Here is a 24271-nt window from a genome sequence, read left to right on the forward strand (position 1 = left end):
CGCACTACTATGTATTTCTTTCAGAACATCTGAAATCCTTGATCGGGGAAGTAGTAACTGCCACCTAGATGTTTTGCCGTCGTCAGATTCCCATTTTCGGTGTAGCACGCCGTTCCGTAAATGGAGCGAGTTCCATAAAACCCAGTATCTTTTTGTTGCAGGACTGAAGATGGAAACGTCCTGCCAGCTAGGTCGCCGACTGTCACTTTCCATGAACTCCAAAATTGGTTTTATGTCGGGGTCTTCAAGTTGATCTTTTCGAACTTGGTCGTCACTCCATGGATCAGGTTCTAATGATATTGGAGTCACTGTCACCTGATAGGCGGTAGGGCTAGTCGTTCCATACTGTTTCTCGATTCGGGAACAATAGTGGCAGTTCTCAGGACAGGGTCTCCTTGATAAAGCGTCAGCATTACCGTGAGATAACCCTTTTCGATGCTTGATCTCCATGTCATATTCCTGGAGCCGCTGTATCCACCTGGCTATCTGGCCTTCTGGATTCTTGAAGTTCAAAAGCCAAGTTAATGAGGCATGATCTGTCCGAAGCAGAAATTTTCGGCCGTAGAGGTAATGATGGAAGTGTTCTACAGCCTTCACTATGGCCAGTAACTCCTTTCTGGTGACGCAGTAATTTCGCTCCGACTTTGATAAGCATTTGCTCCAATAAGCGATGACATGTTCATTTCCGTCAATTTCTTGGGATAAAACAGCTCCGATGCCCTCGTTGCTCGCATCAGTGTCCAGGATGAAGGATTTTTTAGGCTGAGGATAGGCGAGGATAGGCGTTGATGTTAAAGCCTCCTTCAGTCGTAAAAATGCATCTTCGCATTCTTTGGACCATTCAAACTTTTGCTTGCTCTCCGTCAGCTTATGCAAAGGTCGTGCAATGTTGGAAAAACCCTTCACAAACTTCCTGTAGTACGTGCAGAGCCCCAGGAAACTTCGCAGCTGATGGATGTTTTCGGGACGACTCCAACTCTTGACAGCAGACACCTTTTCTGGATCGGTTTGTACACCCTCAGAAGAGATGATGTGACCAAGGTAGTTCACTTCCCGGCGGAACAAATTACATTTGGACGGGCTTAACTTCAGATTGGCTTCCTTAAGCTTTTGCAGCACCTTCCTAAGATTTGCCAGATGTTCTTCGAAGCTGCGTCCCACGATGATGATATCGTCTAAGTAGACCAGACAGGATTCGTAGGAAAGTCCTCTTAACACTGTCTCCATAAGACGCTCGAACGTAGCTGGTGCATTGCAGAGGCCGAAGGGCATCACTTTAAACTGCCATAAGCCTTGTCCAGTTGTAAACGCTGTCTTCTCTTGGTCATCAGGGTGTATCTCAACCTGCCAGTAGCCGCTCTTCAAGTCCAGGGTCGAAAACCACTTGTGTCCGGAAAGAGTGTCTAAGGTGTCGTCTATCCGTGGAAGAGGGTAACTGTCTTTCTTGGTGATTTCATTCAGTCGTCGGTAATCGACACAAAATCTGGTGGAGCCATCTTTCTTTCGGACCAAGACGATGGGAGAGGCCCAAGGACTGGATGAAGGTTCGATTACATCATTCTCCTTCATCTCTTTCAGGAGGGTCTCAACCTCTTCCTTCTTGGCGAACGGTAGTCGTCTTGGATGCTGTTTGATAGGGGGGTGTTCTCCAGTGTAAATCCTATGCTGCGTTAAATTCGTACGACCAACATCCTCCGATGTAGATGAAAACAGATGCTTGAAGTCGTCCACCAATTGTTCCGCAGCAGTTCTTTGATCCTTCGATAAGGGTGCACTCCCAATTAACTTCGATGTCAAGGACTCAGAAGACACAGTCTCGGGGGAATTGATTCTTCTAATGATGCAGTTTACGGGAGTACAAGTTGCTAACACTTCGCCTTTCCGGATATTCCTTGGCCTTTCACTCACGTTGGCGACTCTCACAGGAATTACATCCTTAGAAAGGTCCACAAGCGTAGATGCTACCAGCACTCCTTTTAGGCTATTGCTTAGGTTAGGGTATTCAATGAGTCCAAATCGAAAACTATTGCTTTCTTCAAGGGAGCCAGGTATTAATGATTCTGACCTTGAGGGAATCGATAAATCTGTTTGAGCTATTATTTGATGAGCGGATTTTACATCACTCTCTGCAGGGAAAACGGCTATGTCTTCTCTCATCGAGTGCAGCTCATTAGTCTTGAAGTCGAGAGTGAAGTCATATTTCTTCAAAAAGTCCAATCCGAGAATGAAGGGGTCCGTGATATTAGCGACGAATGCCGTATGATGGTAGGTGGCATTCCCAAACACTATTTCCAAGTCCACTTTACCGTCAATCTCAATTTTGTCACCTGACACAGTTTGGAGGGTAACGCAGGGCGGCGTCCACAGAATGTTGAGTCCAAATTGACGAGCCATATCTGTTCTAATGATCGTAACATTGGCTCCAGTGTCAATAATCAGTTCGCAGGGAAACCCGTTTACATATGCGTAAACAAACAGTCCATTACTGCCGCCACTCGTCGATGAAATCTGGAAAACTTTAAGATGGGGCTCATTCCAATTTGGCGACCTCCGCCCCGCGAGATTGCCATGGCTTAGTTTTCCTGGACCTGCGAGGGAGAAGTGCTCTTCCCTCTGGTTTCTTGACGAGCTTCACAGTTTCTTCGTAAGTGACCCTCGCCACCACATTTCCAACACTTAAGTGATTGTCCATTATGGTCCTTGGGAGCCGAATTCCTTTTGAGGATTCCTGCAATTTCTTTCTTTTGCTTTTCCAGATCAGCAAAACGTGACGAAACCGGATCAGGCTCATCAGTTTTCACGCCGCGGATTGAATGGCGATCCTTGCGGGTTGCTTGCTGGGCGGCCTCCAACTTCATCGCATACACAACAGCAGAACTCAGATCTTTGACATCCGCCATCCGTAGAGCTTTCTGGATTTCCGGATCTCGAACCCCGTCGATGTAGTAGTTGAGTGCCAGGTTGTCTCGAACATCCGCAGGACAGTCACAAAAAGCAAGATGAGACAATCTCTCAACGTCCGCCGCTAGCTCTTGCAGGGTTTCCCTGGTTTTCTGGAAACGGGATTTCAACTGGAGTCGGCTGAAATCTTTCTGGCAATTCTCACCGAAGCGAAGCTCCAACGCAGATGTGAGGGTGGCGAAATCCAGGCGCTGGCTGTCCGGAAGGGTCTGGAGAATGTCCGCTGCGTCACCTCTCAGGGATGCTGCAAGATGACAGGCCTTGGTAGCAGAGTCCCATCCGTTCGCTTCCGCCACTATCATGAATTGAGTTTTGTAAACCTGCCACGAAGTTTTCCCATCAAATGTGGCAAGTTTAATGGACGGTCGAGCAACCGATGTGGGAGCGCCAAACTGTACAGAGCTGCTTTCCGCGGTCGCCAATCTCCTTTCCACGTCCTTAAAGATCTCTTCTTTAAGTAGGTGAAATCTTCTATCTTCATCTTCAAATTTATTTTCTACAGCATTGAATCGGCTTTCAACGGTATCAAATTTTTCTTCAATAGCATCAACTCGATGCTCTATGTCATTAAATTTATTTTCCATCACAGTCTTTACCGAAATAAGGTCGTTTTTAATTTCTTCTTGGTTAGATGTTAAGTCCTTTTTCAGCACCGTTAAATCGCTTTTTAATTGGTCTTGATTTGCCAACATACTTGCAGTCAGATCACTTTTTAATTGTTCTTGATTAGCTGCCATATCATTTTTTAATTGTTCTTGATTTGCTACCAAACTTTCGGTCAAGTCACTTTTCACAGCATTAATTGCTTCCAGAAGTTGTTTTAATTGGTCATCCATTGCGCGAGTAATCACCATAAAAACAAAGTCTATAAATTCAAACAGTCTTTATGAAAAAAATGTCCAAAGTCACACTTACTCCAAGAAAGTCCAGAAGAAGCCCCACGTTGGGCGCCAAATTGTAACGGATTCGGTGCGACTTCCACTTTCTTGAAATGAAGACACAGTTCTTGATAAAAGCACAGGAAATTTATTTACACTATGTACAGGAAAGATCTTCAACAACTGCTAAATTATTCATCAGCAATTAAGCAATTATCACACAACACCGTAAACTCAACGTTTACACACGTATTTACTTCCAAATACGAAAACAACACAGCGAAATGCCTCGCTATAAACAGAGCAAAAATCTTCTCAGTTCGAAATCTGAATTGAAACTAACTGTTTATCCATCGCTAACGGCTTAAATACACCGAAAAGAAATTTCTCAAATATTCCACACGCTTCTGTAAAGTAGTAGACCGTTATCAATGAAAAGAAAGAAAATAGGGGTCGTATAATTTAGCCGAATGAAAAAGGGGTTGTATATTCATTACGGGAAACTATTTACAGGTTACGTTCCTACAATAATTACTATTTACAGAATTTGTAACAATACTTTGAAGACCTGTCAATCTTCTGAAAAAGTTCCAAACTCATCTTCTGTATGGTCCCTTAAAACTTTAAACTGGAATATCACCTTGAGTTTTGGTGGCACAAATGCCAAAGTTTTTTGTGTTAGTAATAGTTTCCAATGGAGATTACTTCTATAAATATTAGTTGGGGACCTGGGGCCTGTATAAAAAGTTAAATTTTGTATTTTTTGACTCATTTTTATTTTTGCTTCAAACATTCAATATCTTAACTCTGCATCTGAATTTGAACATTTTTGTAATTGGAAGTATACATCTAGGACTAATGGTTGTGAAAATAAAGGTCTTGCAGAATACCCTGTATATATATATATATATATATATATATATATATATATATATATATATATATATATATATATATATATATATATATATATATATGAATACAAAAATACACAATCAGCTTAAATTGAGTGCATTTCAAACTTCCATAAAAAAAATAATTTAGTAACTGATGCTGTTATTCAAATGCAAGAATGGTTTAAACAGTTTGTTTCAAAGCTTTGCAGTGTATATTTTTGACGAATTGACAAAAATAACTCTTAACAAAACTCTTTTTTTTAAATAAAATAATATTTCATGTGTTTGGTTGTGTAAATTATCATTAGGATTCGGAAAAACCTCTAAAATTACATAAAAATAAATAAAAAGTTTGGCATGGATCGACTGTAAATAAAGAGTTAGGATTTTTTTCCTCTATAAGCAACTAGTAACATGCTGAGTACATGTCGAAATGTAACAATGTTATGCTATGCTTCAGATGGTAAATTTACTTCTAATAAGATAGAACACCATCGCAACAGGATAACATTGTTGTAGACAACCTGCAGACAATATTTTATAAAAAATAGGGCACATATTCCTTTGACTGAACCATCAACATACAAGGTCTGTTAGAAAAGTATCTGGACCTTTTTTATCTTTTTGTGAAAAACTGATGGATATGAATCAAGTATGCATGTGTGAACTGACTTTGAACCTTTGTACACATAAGTGAATTTTTTCATGTCTATCTATAGTGTCAGTTTCTGATAACTGGTGCTCAACTCATTTAATCTGTAGTTCTTTAATGTTTTTCTTTCATTCTGTGGAAAACAGCTGAATGACAGGAGCAGCCCTTCAGTTGGCAATCAAGCTTCTGCTTTTGCAGAAGGTCTTTACTAAAAACTTTTTGGAACATTGATTTTCAGTTAAAAAATTTATTAGCATGAAGTTTTTTTCTTTCTAATGGGGCTAAATTAGAGGCACAACATTTTGCAGACCTAGTGTAATCCCCCATATAGCAACCATTCTTTTGCATGGCACCACTATTGGAGGATGCTTTTACCAAGATAATTTTGATGCCTAGTTTTCCCACTAGATGGAGACACCTGGGCTTTTTTTGATGCAAAACTGAACTAGGAATTTAATTTTGCCATGAGCACTCCAAGTCAAACGAGTACTCCAAGGATCTTTTGCATGCTGCATAATCATATAGCATGAAGTCACAGTACTTTGAGCATAGTACAAAGTTCAAATTTTGCATGGGACAATGAGGTACTTTCATATAAATTTAAATTTATACACCTTAATGCTTATGAATTACATATATGATTCAATATCATGAACTTTATTTGTGTTTAAGCAACAACATTACCTAAGAACACAGTTTATTGCAACTATAAAACCACTTGTGACAAATTGTAAAGGTATTTAAGCAACTAACTTGAGAGATGGCAAAACTGAAAAGGTGACCTAAACTTTTGTTCAAAATTTACATTAAAGGGGGAAACCAGTTTAGACTGGTTAAAAAATAAACTTTTTTTATGTCACAAAATGTTAGTAAAATTATTCAAGAATATGTTGCCAAAATTTCAGTGAAAATTTTTGATTAGTTCCGATGCTATGAGCACTTAAAAGCAGGGGCAGATACAGACTACCATTTTAAAGGGGGTCACATGCTGAAGAATGACCCCCCCCCCTCGACATGAACGGTTTTGGGTACGAAAAATTCTGATACTGCTTGGGTATTGATAAAAAGCATCAAATCGGCAGGAATAAGGTCCTCAAGAGAAATAAACGTTACAAATTAATTCCATAAGCAATGAAAAAAGAAGTAGTATTTCAAATATTTACTTTCAAAATTAATTAATAAATGGAAAGACTACTGAAATTGTTTGCATTTTATTCATAAAATGTTTGAACACAATGTGAATAGATATTATTGTCTATGGTTTAAAGATGGGGTCTCTCCTTGTATCCGCCACTGACTTAAAGAGACTGGAGTTTGAAAAGATTCACAGCCTTTTTTTTTTTCCAAAAGCGTTTTTCTCAAACTAACTTTATTTCAACTGGTGGGCATTCTAACTCAAAGAGTTTTTGACCAATCTTTCTGAAAATTTGCCTGAATATTCTTTATTCAATTATACTCCATATGAACCTAACTGTTTGATGATATTATTAATAAAAATACTTTTTTAATGCAAGAAATGTGAAAAAAATAGCAGAAAAATATAAAATGTAATCAAACACCTCAAAAACGTGCAATTTTTAAATTTTTTAATCACAATTAGGTTCATATTCTAGGCAAATATGCTGTTTACGAGAAAGAAAAAAATGTAATGATTACAGACAAAAATTATGGCTTTGGCAATGCAAACTAGCAACAAGCTCTGATGGCAACTGCCAATGGACAGCAGCTTCTAACTCCAGTAATTCTCGTGGAAATGCATTCAAAAAACTACAGAGTACTTCAAAAGACGAATAAAATAATCTCCAAGTTTAAACAAGTTCTGATTATTTCTTTTCAGTTTAAAAAAACCATGAAAAACACTAAAATTTTGGTCTCCTAAACTCTTCCCCCCCCCCCCCCCCCGAAGAATAATAAGTTTTTTTATAAAGCCATTAAATAATAAGCTTCAGGAAGATTCCACCGTAACGTATGCAACATTTGTACACTATTTTTTTCTTTTCAAAATTCTGTTTCATTAGCTCAAAATGTCAAGCTTTGGTTAATACTATCTTATTCTGCATCTTTTTTAATAAAAAGATGCAGAGTACAGTTATAAATCTTACAAAACTTGTAATATATGTGACAATATTAGTTTTCGGCTGTAACACATTAGTATACTAATATTATAAAGAGATAGAGCGGATTTTCGTGTGTTTAATGTTCGAGGTAATCTCCAAAACCATTGCAACTATTTGAAAAAAAATTTCACTACATGAAAGGAGCACTATTACTGAGTGACATAGCCTATAAATTACGCATATATGTATTTATAATAAATTTTTAACCCAATAATTTGTCTTCACTAACAGTTTATGTTTTGTACTATTTTTTTCTTATAAACTTAAAAACAAATACCAATTGTACCACGTTTGAAATAACAGCGTGATTGAAGGCTCTTGAACCGATTGTTGAGGGATAGAATTACGTTGTCAGCGTATGAGCCACAAAAAGCTTTACATGTGTTTGAGAATGGAGAGGATGGGGTATGTAGCATTATAATAGCCTTGGGCATAGAAAACCACTTAGAGTTACAGAATATTTATCCGTCAAAATTTATTTGAACGAATTATAACTGAGGTTCGTTTCAGAAAAGTTAGTTTTTGAAATCGAACTAGTGCAGATAGACAATATTAATCCATGTTTCTAAAAGTTGTAAATTTGCATGCTTTTCGGGCTAGTCTTTAAGGTTTTTTATTCATACTAAAATCAAAATGAAAAACATCTGCAAAGAAACTCACTTAAGTACATTTAGTATAGAAAATTCCCAACTCAAAGAGTAATATCACATAAGAACCGCAGATTCAAAGTTAAGAGTTAAAACAATGACGAACAAAGAATGTTCAACAGGAAAGAAATTGATAAAAAGGAAAAACTAAATAAAAATTCTTTAGAGAAATATTCTTTATGATGGCTGTATTTAAGCATTTAAAATGATATAATTAAGTAACATAGCTCACAAGTTTATTATCAGAAAATACCAGAAAGAAATTGCCAAAAAAAAAAAATAGATGCATGTGAAAAAAGCAAGTTTTCCGCAGAAAGCAAGTAAAAGAGGTTAAAATTCATCCCGGGATTGAAAAAGACTCTTTGTAGAATATACAATATTCATCCTACTAGCCAATTGGTATTTTGTAACTCAAGAGTTAAGAATACATTTAGAACATTGTTTCGTCCAGCATATTTCCAAAGTCTCTTGACAGTTAAAGGTCCTGCCAACCTATCAAATAGCATATATAGAACTCGGTCAAATAGAGAAAGACAAAAGTTAGGAAACTAACTTTATTTGTTACACGTAACTTTCTGACTGCGCTCCTAATCTAAGAGAATTTAACTTTTATGACAAATTTTAGATCTTATTGCTTTATGGCAAACATTTAAAAAAGATCTCTGTGAGGATATATTGCAAGGAGAGAGTCAGCGTAAATACTAAGATCGGCATTTAATGTTAAACAAAAAAACCAAAATCTAATTTTTAAAAACATAGGCAAAGTTTTTCAATAAAGCAGAAAACTCAGCAGGGGACTTTAGTTTGTCACCATCGCAGAGAACCAAAGAAAACAAGTCTATAAAAACAAGATTAGTCCATGAAAACCAAGAAGGCAAATTAATATTTTTTGGCTTACCCCGGTGGAACTGGAAAACTCAATAAATTCAACATCAGCCAAAACTAAATCAGCAGGCAGAGTGGTTTTTATGATGGTTTTTATGGATCTGCTGGGACTTTACTTAGTGATTAAAGAAACTGACTATCGACCATTTAAACAACTTTGAATATCTCCTCCAAAAAGACTCCATATGTTCCACAAGAAAAAACTTGCAATTGGGACCACTTTTTCAATAGTGTCTCATAACGTAGGACAAATATTCAATGAACCACAGTTTGCTTATAGAAGGCGCAGATAGAACCCAAAGTTTTTTTAATGGAACTGCCAGGGCTTTATTTAGTGGAGGAAAAACTGATTGTTCCACATTTAAACTATTTTGAATATCTTCTACAGTATGCCTTCGCATGTTCCACAAGAAAGAACAAGCAGTTGGGAGAACTCCTTCAAGAGGATATCTTATAATGTAGGACAAATGTTTGATGAGCCACCGTTTGGGTATAGAAGGCGTAGATATAACCCTAAAAGGTCAAAAAGGTTCAGACTAAATTATGAGAGGTCATCTTTGTATTTGACGGTGACTTTCATCAAACTCTTCCTGTACTTCAACCCGATTAAAGTAGTCTCTTTTTAAGAACGCTTTACCATTTCTGTATCTTAAGTACAACTACAATAGTTTGTTAAGGAGATGGTGGTAAGCAATTCTAGAGTCCTTTATTACAAGTAAATTACAGAAAATACTTGAAAAAGGATATCTTATCAAAATATATGAGTTAGGAAATTTTCTCCAAATGGTTTAATCCTCAATGTTTATCCTGAAACCCAAACTTTTGTCAAAAAAAAGTACATGTGGATGTGCGAGAGGGCAATAGATTTTTCCAACAACGCTGTGCATCATCCATATTATAGTCCCCCCTCACTCCTCAGGACATCTGTTCATGCTTTTAAAATTAATGACGATATCCCTATAATTTTATTGTGCACCTTTAAATGCCTAATCTTAGCAATAGAATTGGACTCCAATTAAAATTATATAAAAATTATGATTTAGAGAATTGTTCTTACAACATCAGCAGTAAAACAGTTGGCTCATATTCCTTGCATCCCTATGGTCCCTGCATATTTGCTTTACCAATTTAAGTGTTTGCAATTTCGAATGGAAATTCGTTATGCTATCACCATCATCAAATCTAAAGTTCAAATGTTGATACACTACGTAGTACTACGGCGCATACGGGAAGGTTGCAATGTTCAGTGGTAATTATATGTTGAAATCTTTTGATCAGGAAATGAGTTAAATCAATTTGTTTCAAATCTTATAAAAACCGAACAAAAAATGTAGCTTGCTATTAAACTTTAAATTAAAAAGTTACAGTATAGTATTTTTTTAAAGATAGACAGCTTTTTTTTTTAAACCCGAACAAGGTTGGGACGGGCCGCTAGTAAGTTTTATAAAATTAGAAATCATTTTTTAAACTCTAAGACTAATTATATTCTGCATGCAATTAATTAATGGAAAGATGAAAAAAAAAAGATAATATAAACTGAAACTTGTTTTTTTTTGAAGCTGAGCTAATGAAAATGAACTTTGAAAAGAAAAAAATAGTGTACAAATGTCACACACATTGTAATGGAATCACCTTTAATACTCCAATACATTCATTTCATGCAAAGTTCTAATATTAAAATACAACACACACAACATAAACATACCTGCTACTCAAAAAATGACCAGCTTCTTCTTTTGTCATTAATTCTACTTTGGATTCCACTGAACTGTTGTGCTTGTGATTAGGAAATGGCTCATCCTGGTTAAAATACATATGAATTCAATAACATTATGAATTCAAAATACAAACTTACATCAGTTAGTAAAACTTAATCAACTATGATGCAACAGTGTTTCAAGAGGGAAAAAATTAGAACACCAAACTTTCCTTGCGAATCCTTATTTTTGTCCAGTATATGAAGTTGTTTTTGATAAGTTCATGCTTATTATGTACTGTACAGTTGTTTTTTAGATACATAACATTGTAAAACAATATTTGATTTTAATAATAAAAAAAGAGGGAAAAAACAGAAATAAAAAATTATCACAATAATGAAGAAACTATAATTGCAGCACTTAAACTTTAATTTCATAATAAATGATCAAATTGTTAAACATTGTTTGAAATAAAAATAAAAATACAAATTTACTTAATCATTTGCACAAATAAAACACAGAAAAAATCAGAACACAGTGCAGCAACAAATAATAAAAATAAACATACAAAATGCCTAGTGTTATAAAAACAAAAAGCAAACTAACCAAGCTGCCTTGTCGCTGAGACCTTAGAACAGCCTCAACAAAAAATAATTCATGTTCACGACATTCAAATTCAGCTAATGTTTCTCCTGCAGCATCTCGCAAATCGCTTGTAACTCCATAAAAACTCTGATTTTCAGTGCCCTAAAAATATATGCAAATAACAGTAGAAGCACACTATTTCGGGAAATTAAATAAATACACCTGAAATGTTTCCTACATTAACATAGGTGATCTTAGAACATTGCCGTTTAAAATAAAATGTTAATGACTAGAAATGAAATATTTTTCTTTGCTGAAAAAAAGGTTGCACCAACAAGAATTTTTTCAAGTTGTGTTCTTTTTTTTTTTTTTTCCTTCTATTTTTTTGAAAATGTACAAGGAAATGGTGAGGCTTTGTTTTTATTTCCTTTAGCACTGTTCATATTAACAAATAAAAACTATATTTCATTCAAACTTATACATACTAATTATAACAAGTAATCAAGCAAGGAATTCATGCACAATTAGGATAGTTATTCCAAATAGTTTACAAGATAAAGCAAGACAGGAAAGCAAAAATATATTATGAGCAAGTATAATTTTTTACATTAAGCAGTAACATGCACATCCTGAAAGTCTCAATGTTTTTGAAATAAATAAAATAAACTCTAAGTAGAAAGTAAAAGTGTTTCATATCAATAAACACACAAATTAAAGGGTTACACACATAAATACACCAAATTTGAGGAGAGTTTAACAAAGTGAAAAGAAATTAAAGAACTTAAAAAAGGTATTTTGACATTAAATATTTTATTTTAAAAATAAGAATTACCCAGCAGCTTTTTGAATTTTGGTCAGAGCTCATTTTTAGAAATTTTTCAGAAAATAATTATTCAAAACTTTCTTTTTTATGTGTATATGTTTGCTTATGAAAAAAGTTCAATTTCTGAACTAACAGAAAATCAGAAGTATAGAAGAAGATAACTGAATGAAAAGGTAAAGTTTTTGAATGTAGAAGCACTAAAATATCATAAAATAAAAAAATTTGCTTTTTCTTTTACTTTTTTTGTAGTGAATGAAAAAAGATTCAATTTTGCAATTGAATTTCCTCTGTAGGATAAATTCTAGGTATCATGAAAAGACCTAAAGAGTTCCAAGATAGCACACTTCAAAAAGAAGCTAACTAAAAACATTACAGGTAAGTTAAAATTTAAAAAAAAAAAAGGACTTTTGAAGCAGAGAGTAAAGATTTTAAATTTTGAAATTCAACTGCTTTAAAAAACTGTAATTCAGCTATAAATCTAAGCAAACAAAAGTTTGCTTGGATAAGTCCACAAATGACAAACCGATGTGCTCAGTACGCTTTATGTAAAAAGTTACAATACAAATATAATTGTTAACTGCCTTCAACTAATTTAAAAATTTATTCAGGTGATTGTTTCCTTTTCAAATCTGTTATTCAAACCTATTTCACTCAAAAACTGGTAACAAAAATGTGGATAAGAAGCAAAAATAACTTTCGTCAGAACACACATGTCATACAGAGTATACCGAGTATTGTACTGTTGCATTTCAATTAGCTGCTCTGCTCTCTTCCTTTATTTTTTTCATAAAAACGATTCACCTTTTGCACTTCTTTTCTAGAAAGAATTATATATTGTCGCATCAGAGCAACAGTAAGATATCTTAGTGTTAATTCTGGGATTAGATATCTTACAGTTGCTCTGAGGCTACAATATGCACAAAATACGCTCCGTTGATAGACCTATGAGTGAATATGTGAAGCTTTAAAATCCAATCAGCTTTTAAGGATAATAACAAGGAAAATAGTAGAAGGGATGTGGGTATTAGCTATATTAAGTTAGATACAGATAACTCAGGAGCTGCTGAGGTCTCAACCAAAGCATCTTATGAACTTAGTAAAAACTTGATACTTAGAAACAAAGGGTGTCATTTTAAGGCATTCTACGATAGTTTACCAGAAGAGTATGCAACTGTGGTGTAAAAGGAAAACTTCAAACTACTAATGGCAACAAGGATTTCAAAGGAGTCACAAGATGAAATTTTGAAGATCTTAGAGTAAAAATACTAAGCAAAACTAAAGGCACAGAAGTCCTGAATATATTGAAGCAGCTATTGAATCTATAAATGCAAGCCTGGTGTTTTGCTACCTTTTCCCAAAAGTTTCTAATTATAACAAATGGAATAGGATTCAAATTATTCCAGAAAGTATAATGCAGAATACATAGCTCAAAAACATTATCTACATTTATTTATTTCAAAAAAGGCACTGAAAAATTTCATACTTACATCTGGCTCTCGCATACTCTCAGCCTTTTTCTTCCAAGAACTTGATCTAGAGACCCCAATGTCTTCCCAACTGTCATTTAACGGGGTTGATTTTTGATTTGTATTTTCACTGGTATGAAAATCTACGTTATGAAAATGAATAAGAAAACATGAGTAATATTTTATAAAATATTTATGTTAAAAGAATGAAATGTCATTAGCGTCATCAAAAGACTGCATCAATTAAAATTTATAACTAACCTAAACACAGTAAATATATCACGAGAAGAAATTTTAAGTGTTTATTAATAGCACATTTAATGAGCTGTTCATACATTTTCATTTTAAAAAATTTGTATTAAAATCAATGATCTACAACAATAGTTACAAATCAAACACTGATCAGTGTTCACTTCCAGTTCTTATGCAAACTTCTAACTAGGAAAAGTTTTCAACAGAGTTAGCCTGATGATACTTGACGCTGAAGGACAGTATCAATTGTATAATTATCAATATCAACTCAAATAATTACAGCTTGAAGATCTTCTAGAACAACATGTAACTATTGCCTATAAATCATTCGAGAAACGAGTCCTGCAATTTTTTAAGCATACATTTGATGCATGATATTTTTTACAAGTATGGCCTATATTTTGAGCTTGAAGTTTCTTTAATTAATTTATTAATTATTATATATTTTTTTTATGTTATATTTTGAAGTTTCTTTAGCTTCTTTCATTGAATTTTTAATTTTCTCTAGCCTAATTTGAATTTTGTGTTTAACGGGCTTGTTATGGTTGTCACAAAATGTCATATATTCTCTTTCACTTTTTATATCCCTAATATAAATACTTGTTTTTTTTTTTTTTGTTTTTTTTTTGCCTTAATAAAAATTGCTTCATTCTCTCTCAGAAGCAGTGATTCGGACTGAAGGGGGGGGGGGGCAAAAAAAAACGACAACTAAGAACCATAGGATTTTTAGCAACAGCAAAAAATGAAATAAAAAAGTACACAATTTTACTAAGGCTGCATATGAGTGGTAACTGATGCTATGCTGAGAAATCTAACAGCTCAACTCACATTTTTTAATTTGATGAATAATGTAGGGGAGAGTGGTAATGAATGGGCCATGGGGATGAATGGGCCACTAAAAAAATATGGAAAAGCATTTGCATAAAATTATTTTAGATGCCACTAATAGATAGAGCTATTTGTGTTCTACTAAAAAACTCATCCAATTTTCAATTGTTTGAGAGAAGCCATTTTTCCACTAGAGTAGGATGATCAAGAATCTGATTGAAAAGTAATTTTTTCTCTTTTCAGTAAAATAAATACTAGCTAAAAAGTATCAATTCTTTCACTGCATATATGTTTGTTTGCAAGTCTTTCCACATCTGTAAACTAATTTTAAGATGTATTTTGATGTTATTTGAATTTTATGTATAAAAATAAAACCTGAATATAGTCCAGAAGTATAGGTGGAGCTGAATGGGCCTCTATGTCATGGTTATGGATAGGCCACCAAAATATGGGTTTTTCTTCCATTTTTTTTTTTTTTTTTTTTTTTCTAATTTTCTCTTTAATATTAAACATAACTGGCTGTCTGAGATTTAGATTATTATCTTGTTAGAATAGGTTTATTGTAATTTCTAAAATTTGCACATTCTAACCCTAAGAAACATTAGCTATGTATTAGAAACACAAGTGAAATTCCATAAACGATTAAGATGAATTTTCCAGCTATTTACCAGTATCAATGTTTCACCATTTGTGATTTGATATAAGCGATTCCATTGAGTATTTAATAAATAGGTTGGTTTAGAATTGTCTGCTTTTGCTTTGTTGATTTTGTATGATTTTTGGAACTGTCCTATTGTTTGATTTTGTATAGGCAGGGTACATATATTTAAGTATATTTTTTTAATTACTAGTCTGTTTGAAATAATAATTCTTATTTATTATTAACACTCTGTAAGAGATAATATTGAATTTTACCAAAAGCAATTAAAGTTTTAATTAGTAAAAAATATATAAAATTTAAAAGTATAATTGTAATGAAATTGATCAACATTTTTGCTTGTATTTTTATTTCCTTAAGAGACTGTTTTTAAAGATCAATTCCACATGTTTTTATTGAATTCCATTCAATGGTCCATTCATTATCTTCAATGGCCCATTCAGCCCCATGGGTGGATATGAATGGGCTAAAATTTGCTCTTATTTAAGCAATAACTTTAATATTGTGAATATGAAGGGGGAATTTTTTTTTTACTTAAAAGAATAACTTAAATATTTTGGTCTAATAAAATGTTTCCATTTGACTAATAACTAAAATACTAATGATCTTTATGCAGAATGATTTGTTTCTTAATGAAATAACTGAAATATTGTTTATATCATAACCAGGAGTGCCAGACGTCCTGGATTTCAAGGGACAGTCCCGTATTTTAAAAAAGTGTCCCGCGTCCCGGGGAACTTCCATATGGGACGGCTAAAGTCCCGTATTCTAGCTGATAGCAATATTTTACAGAACAAGACATTATTTTACGGAAGAAAAATAAAGCAAAACAAGAAATATGAAATGATGAGTAGTAAGAAAATTATGCGCCAGCAAACGCAAAAATTATTTTCCTTTTGATTTGGTTTGTATGTTTCTGTTTTGGCGGCAGACCAAGAGGAACCAGATGGTTGCTTCTTTTTGCTCTTTGACTCATGTCGAAATATATCTCTGTGCATGCGTCGTCATACGCAATGAAAACGATTTTTTTTCTTTGATAGGCGACATTTTGTGAGGCTTAATGCTTTGTTGCCATGGAATTTTTCAGATTTATCATGAATAGACGTCTCAAAAATATCCCCTTCCTCCTTCTCACACCTAGAAGCTTGTCCCATATTTACTGTTCTTAATTCTGGCAACCCTGGTCATAACTGATAAAGTTCTGATTTTCTGCTGATGTGTAATAAGATTAACTTTAAAAAAATCTAACTTCACCTAAAGAGTGAACATTTGTTCATCCACTTCAAGTATCTCTTATTAAAGCAGAAAAAACCATCAAACTTGCGTTTTTGATTTTAATATCTCTGAGTCTTTTTACATTCAGGACGGGGGTCATGTCTCCCTAGGCGTTGGGTCAAGTTTCCCTAGCTCTAGGGAGACTTGACCCATTTACAGACGTGATGAACATAATTTTTTTGTACCATTTCTACTTAGAATTATGCTATTATTTTTAGCCATAATAATGCACAAAATGGTAACCTATTTATGTATATTTTTTATTTCGTTCGGACTATTCTACAAAAAAAAAAAAGGAAAATAAAAAAAAACAGAAAATTGGGTCAAGTCTCCCTAGTTTCCCCTAAACAAGGAATACATAAACTAAAAGTTACTGCTTGTGCAAATAATCTTTTGCAAACAAAGTAAAACAAATAACTACGATCTGAAAATTTTGACACTTCTGTTTTTTTTTTTTTTATAATTTCTAGTTTTATTTCTAGTTTGGTTATATTACAGTAAAGAAAAAATTATTATAAGAAAATGAAGAAGAAAGAGATTGAAGGATCAAAAATAAGAATGCAAAAGATAAGAATTAATCACAAGGAAGCTAGTAAGTTTACTTGTATAGAGTTGTAAAGACTCGTGAAACTTTGCCTTTCTGAACATGCCAAGTTTACAAAAAGACTCAAAATAGGGGAGAGTGGTAATGAATGGGCCATGGGGATGAATGGGCCACTAACAAAATATGAAAAAGTATTTGCATAAAATTATTTTAGATGCCACTAATAAATGAAGCTATTTGTTCTACTAAACTCATCCAATTTTCAATTGTTTGAGAGAAGCCATTTTTCCACTAGAGTAGGAAGGTCAAGAATCTAATTGAAAAGTATTTTTTTCCCTTTTTAGTAAAATAAATACTAGCTAAAAAGTGTCTATTATTTCACTGCATATATGTGTGTTAGCAAGTCTTTTCACATCTATAAACTAATTTTAAGATGCATTCTGATGTTATTTTAATTTTATACATTAAAAAAACTTGCATTTATTCCAGAAGTATAGGTGAGGCTAAATGGGCCACTCCATCATGGTCATGGATGGGCCACCAAAATATGGTTTTCTTCCTTTTTTTTCTGATTTTCTCTTTATTATGAAACATAACTGGCTGTCTTAGATTTAGATTACTGTCTTGTTAGAATAGTTTCATTGTAATTTCTAAAATTTGCACATTTTAACTCTATGAAATATTAGTTATTTATTAGAAACATAAGTGAAATTCTATATCTGATTAATGAACTTTCCAGTTATTGACCAAACCTACCAGTAGTTCACCATTTGGATTTGATATGAGTGATTCCATTCAGTATTTAATAAATAGGTTAGAGTAAAATTGTGTGCTTTTGCTTTATTGATTTTATATGATTTTTTGAAAATGTCCTATTGTTTGCTTTTGTAGGCAGGTGTATAGCTGAATAATACTTTTAAAAAAAAAATTACTTGTCTATTTGAAAATCTAAATAATAATTCTTATTCATTTTTAACACTTTGTCAATAATAATATTTAATTTTACCAAAAGCAATTGAAATTTAAACTATTAAAAATATATGTAAAATTTAAAAGTAATTGTAATGAAATTGATAAACACTTTTGCTTGTATATTTATTTTTTTATGAGAATTTTTTAAAAGATTAATTCCACATGTTTTCATTGAATTCATTTATATAGTGGCCCATTCATTATCTTCAACGGCCCATTCAGCCCCATGGGTGGGTATGAATGGGCCAAAATACTATATTTTTATTTTCTATTATTATTCATTATAGGCATTTTCTAATTCAACTTTTATGACATTTTTTTTTTTGTAACCAAATAAGTAAAGCAACAAAAGAGCCAATTCTGAGCTAAAAAAAATATTAGAAAAAATTACAAAAATTAAAAACCAAAAATTGCCCATTCATTACCACTCTAACCTACATGATCTTGCAAGTAGTCCCAAGAAAAAGTAGACTCCATATTTATCTTTTATACAGTCAATTCGCGACAACTCGAGGTCCGATAATTTGAATATTACTATAACTCGAAGTTTTTATCAAGTCCCGACCCCTTTGTCTTTAATTCCATGCTAATTATTCTCAATATCTCGAAGTTAACTTCCTTTAACTCGAAGTTTTTTCAAAGATGACTCGAAATTTATTTCGAAAGAACAAAAAAAAAGAAAGAAAGAAACAAGTGAGACTATGAAAGAAAAATTAATTCCCCTTCACTTGCAATTCCTGCACAATAGACCTCTAAAGCAAAAAGAGCACCTGTTGAGCCAATGCGCGATAATGGAGTACACGCTCAGAAATGAATTAGTTTGATTTTTTTTCTTTTTTTTTGTAGGTACTGTACCATTTACACTTTGACATGTTGCTGGATTACGAATTTGGTTTTAAGCTGTCAAGTTAACTGATCATACCTTTATTCAAATGCTAACCTAAGTTAAGATGCATTCCCCTTCATTCTTTAGTTCGATCATTTGCTGATAAGTTCCTGAGAGACAGAGTGAGTTTTCTTTACTATTAAAGATGTCTAAGCAAGTACTCTGTCAATGATATTAAAAGTAAAAGAGAAACTTCTAAATCCAAGAATCCGAATTTGAAACTATTGAAGATGTGCCTTTTCTGAAGCAGGATCAGCTCCATTCAAGTAGTTCCAGCAGTATCAAAATCAGAACCATGCTTTTAATTTTTTTCTCTTAGTACTTTTGATTAAACTGTGCATATTGTGCTAAATAACTTTTAAGTTCTGTAATTTTGTCTGTTATATGTTCATACTAATTAAAATATTCGATGGTTTTTAATATTAAAATGTCGTAAACTGAAACTAGCGTTAAGTCGAATCTCCAATAAGTCAAAGTTTTTTGTCAGTCTCTTTGGATTCGAGTTATCCCGAATTGACTGTATTATCTTGCTAAATAATAATAATAATAATAATGGAATTACAGTGGCAGGAATGATAGTCAAAAAAGTCCATGGAAGAAGCCTTTTTGGTAAAATAATTCTTACAATTTTTTTTTTTTTTTTTTTTTTATAAAGAGGATTGCATTACTTGGTACTGGATGTTCTGCTTGTGCGAAATAAAAAAACAGAGGAGAAAAGTAAATTTTGCCCAAAGCAATAAAAAAAGCATTTATATAATCTATGTTGTAAATGCATTGGTAAAAGTGTTAATTTTAAGACAAAGTATGCATGCTCACTTATAAATTAATATTTATGCATGTCCAAGAAACTGAAAGAGTCTATTTACAAAATGTTCTATCTTCAACGTTACCTTCATTATCCGCCATATATCGAATAAATATTCGTTTCTGTTACATTATAAGCAAAAATAATTATCATTCTGCATGAGAAATAAAGTGTAGGAATGAAAATAATGCAATATATTGTTTTTGAAATAATATCTATACCTAAACTTTATAGAAATTTAAAGCAGAGTTTCGTAACATGCTAGGCTGCAAATTTGTTTTGTTCGTCACAGTATAGTTATTTTGTTTCACAACCAATTCATGGGGGTAATAGTATGCTTTTTTACTACAAAATTAAGGAAAGATAGGAGTAATCGATTATTAAACGTTTAAAACTCTTGTTATGCAACAAAAGTCTCTGAATGTCATGCTTTTAAGGATGGAATGACCCATATACTACTACTAGGCGAGTTCATTTTATCAAAACTACACTTAAAAAATGCAGTTATTGTCTTTTATTTTAAATTATGTATATATTCAAGTTACATAAGTTAATGTATCAAGAATATGTTCATACATATTGAAAAGTTTTGTATCTGATATATATTATTAGTTTCAAATGCAGACGACTTGAAGTGCAAATCAAATGCAGTCAACTTTCAATATCTTGAAGTCAGAAGGGACTGGCTAAAACCTTCGAGCAATCGATAGTTCCATTTATCGCAAGTTCTTTTTGCAGCTTTCTGAAAAATTATTTGTATTTTCTTTTTTAGGAATATTGCATAATGGTAGACTATAACACTTATAGTTTGAGTATAACTAATTACAGGAGGGGGGGGGGGAGGATCTGTCCAGGATTTTCACAAGGTCCGTTTTTTGTGAAAAATCAAATAATTTTGTGAAAAGTGAATTAATTTTAAGAAAAATCAAATAATTTCGCAAAACAAAAGAAAAAAAATTTTTTTTTTGTTAAAACAAAATTTTATAATTTAGAGAGGCCACAAACTGCATCTTTTAAACTTAAACTTGAGTGTTTTCCTCTTCTATGTTGAGAATATCATTCTGGGGTGTTTTTCTAGTATTTGGTGGGGGGGGGGGGCATCGATCTCTCAAGTTAAAATATTTATCTACCATTCTGCATTATATTAAATTACACTAGAAATATTTCTGTACAGTATTTAAAATACTTGTAACAAAAAATGAATAAAATTCAGACAAGGATTCAGCATTTAACTTTTTGACCCAAAACACTCTTAAAAAGCACAGAAATTCGTTTAAAACTTATAAATTCCGTGATTTTAACAAAAATAAAAAGAGATTTTATTTGTTTACCTCTTAACGAAGCTTACTAAACATCAAAAATTCAAAAAATCGTATTCTCATAGCGGATGCAAGGAGATTGCAATTCTCAAAGTGAATGCATCAAAAGTATAAAAACGGCTTGTAAAAGAAATATTTTTGATAAAATTATTTTTAAATTGCATTTTAGAGTTCTATGATAAACATATCATTAATATATGTGGACACAGTTGAATCAAAAAAAAAATTAAACCATCGATTCAGCATTTTAATTTTTGACTCATAAAAGAAAATGGAATTTTGCTTTAAAAACTTGAAACGAGAGTTCTAACAACAATAGAGAGACTTTTTCATTTATTTGCATTCTAATAAAGCGAAGTTAGGCTTGAAAAAAGAACAAAATATAATTCTCATATCGGATGTTAAAAGATTGCAGTTTTCAAAATGTAGACATCTAAAAAAAAAAATGACAAGCAAAAAAGTTTATTTAAAGTTAATCATCCTTGTTAGCATTGAAAAACCAAACCCATATAATTTTCTCCCAAAATAACAGTTAAACATCGCACCACACCATAAAAATACAAATATTGACAAGCTGCTAAAATGATGAGAATATTTTCTAATCAAGGCATTATAAAGGTTTAACGCCAGAGGCTAAATGGGGATAATTTTGAAGTTGGTAACCCTATCCGAAGCGATCATATTTTTTCCCCACCTTACTATCCCACTATCATTTTGCAGTTCTAAGTTCATTTCACTGATATATTATTAGTGTTTTTTAAATCATGAGCTGGGAGAAAAGTGCTTACCAACACCTTTTCAAAAAAGTTTACAACAACACCGCTGCTAATTAGCTGTGATAAAACAAACAAACAAAATTATTTAAAACCAAACTTATTTTCAGCTGTTAATTTCTTTCCAAGAAACTAACAAGCATTATATTTATTTGGCAGTAGCAATTATTTATCGCTTGCAGGAGCATCACAAGAGTGCCGATTTTTTTTTCTTTGCAAAATTAGCAGATTTTCTGTAAAAGCTGATCCCTCTAATTTGACTTTAAAAAGGTTCCAAAAATTATTGGTTTAATATGTGTTATTTTGCTCTCAGATTTGCTCTTTCAAGAACCAATTTGTGAAAGATCTGTTCTTGTTTATTAGATTTTTGTGAAGGGTCCCTTTTGGTTGATTGGGATTTTGTGAAAGGTCCGTTTTGGTTGAACGGATTTTTGTGTGTGAAGGGTCCATTAACGAACCCAAATATCCTCTGGCCAGACCCCTGTTTATTAAGATACTTCGAAAAGGAAGTTATTTTTGACTGCTTATATTTTTATCACATCTTAAAACGTGATTGAGTTTGTGTGTCGTACGCCCAATTTCTCTTCTCTTTATTTATGTTTGTATTTTGCTTTTAAATCTCTTTTGGCCATAAAAGCAGATTATTTGAGTCATCCAGAAAATAAAGACTACTTTTTTTAATATTTGCCAAAATTTTAGGGCTTACGAAGATTAACCAGGAATAAATTTTAGGTCATCAGCCACTGCAAAAAGTAGCGCAATCGGGTACTGCTCACTCTTGCCAAAGACTTGCTGTGTGGATCAAGGAGCTACTATTGTAAATAAATTATTTCCCTCACACAAGCTGATAAGCAAAGCAATGTGTTAAAGGGAAAAAATATTTTTTCTTACTTTTGCTGCAGTTTTGTGAATGAAATGGAAACGAAACTCTTGTAAAAACTTCGACTTAAGGAGTTTTTTTAGGGCGTTAACCAGTTTAGACAGGTCAAACAATTCTTTTTTTTTAATGTCATAAAATGTTAGGCTGCGATCGGAAACAATCCACCGGTTACACCGCGTGGTTAGACCGGTGTGGTTATGACAAATTTGGAATTTCTCTGGGAAGCCTGGTAGAATAGCTGTGTTTCCGAACGCTCGTAGTTATACCAGCAAAGCTAGTTCCGCAGCAAACGACGCTCCAATAAAAGCATAACTTTCGTGATGGGGAAAGTTACGTGCGTTACGATCAAACCATGAAACACGACCGGATTGGCCAACACAGACTTTGTGACGTATGTGACCTCGCTAACCGCTTCCAGAATGCAGTACGACAGGTAGCTACCAAGTCAACCTCCAAAAAACAACCGCAGCGTTTCCGAACGCAGTTAAGTGACGTCACCGGTTCAACCGCAAGCGTTTCCGAACGCTTGCAGTGGCACCGAGGCGACCGATCCTTGTTTCCGAATGCACCCTTAGTAGATTTATTCAAGAGTATGTTGCAAAAATTTCAATGCTATGAGCACTTAAAAAATTGTGGAGATTCGAAAATGTTCACAGCAGTTTTTTTCCATCACATTTTTCTTGAAACGATTTTTTTTCAACTGGTGTGCATTCTAGCACAAAACGCTATTGGCTAATCATTCTGAAAGTTTGTGTGAATATTCTTTATTCAATTACACTCTATATGAACCCAATTCTGGGATGATACTATTATGAAAATATTTTTTTAAGCCAAAAAGGTGAACAAAAATCGTAGAAAAAATGTGAGTTTTGTGATCAAATACCTCAAAAGCATAAAATGTTTCATTTTTTTCACCAGAACTAGGTTCATATTCTGAGGAAATACGTTGCTAACAATTAAAAAAATTTTAATGATTACAGATAAAAATTGTGACTTCAGGAATGCACACCAGCAACAAGCTCTGATGGCGACCATCCCATGGACATCAGCTTCTAACTATTCTATTTCTGGCAGAAATGACTTGAAAAAATTACAAAGTGTACTTCAAAATATGAATTAAATATCCTTCAAGTTTGAACAAATTCTGATTATTCCTTCTCTTAAAAAAATTAACCAAAAACACTAAAATTTCTGCCACCTAAACTGGTCTCCTCCCTTAAAAAGAGTACATTCAAGATATAGAGTCATCTTTGTATTGAAAACACTAAACTAAATTAGGACAGAATGAAAAATTCAAGATAAAGGAATATTCGAGTTATAAGGCTTCGAGTTATCGAAAGTTGACTGTATATCTTTAGGAAATATTGCTACAGAAACTTTAATTGAGCAATCAACTTGATGCAAGTACTTGACAATAATAGCAGGGCTTTTATACATTTTAAAATAATATTAAAATTTAGTTATCTGTACAT

The 24271-nt window shown here is 33.0% G+C and overlaps 1 protein-coding gene across 1 annotated transcript in view; it reads right to left on the minus strand.

The window, feature by feature from the left end:
* LOC129231050 (neurabin-1-like) overlaps positions 1–24271 on the minus strand; it is an 84780-nt gene that overhangs the window by 59343 nt on the left and 1166 nt on the right. The window contains exons 2-4 of the mRNA XM_054865298.1: positions 13629–13750; positions 11340–11480; positions 10742–10836 (exon numbers count right to left, since the gene is read on the minus strand). Coding sequence (XP_054721273.1) covers positions 10742–10836; positions 11340–11480; positions 13629–13750 — 358 coding nt within the window. The remainder of the gene's footprint in view (positions 1–10741; positions 10837–11339; positions 11481–13628; positions 13751–24271) is intronic.

The sequence above is a fragment of the Uloborus diversus genome, chromosome 10 (genome assembly GCF_026930045.1).
Source record: "Uloborus diversus isolate 005 chromosome 10, Udiv.v.3.1, whole genome shotgun sequence".
Taxonomy (NCBI): Eukaryota; Metazoa; Arthropoda; class Arachnida; order Araneae; family Uloboridae; genus Uloborus; species Uloborus diversus.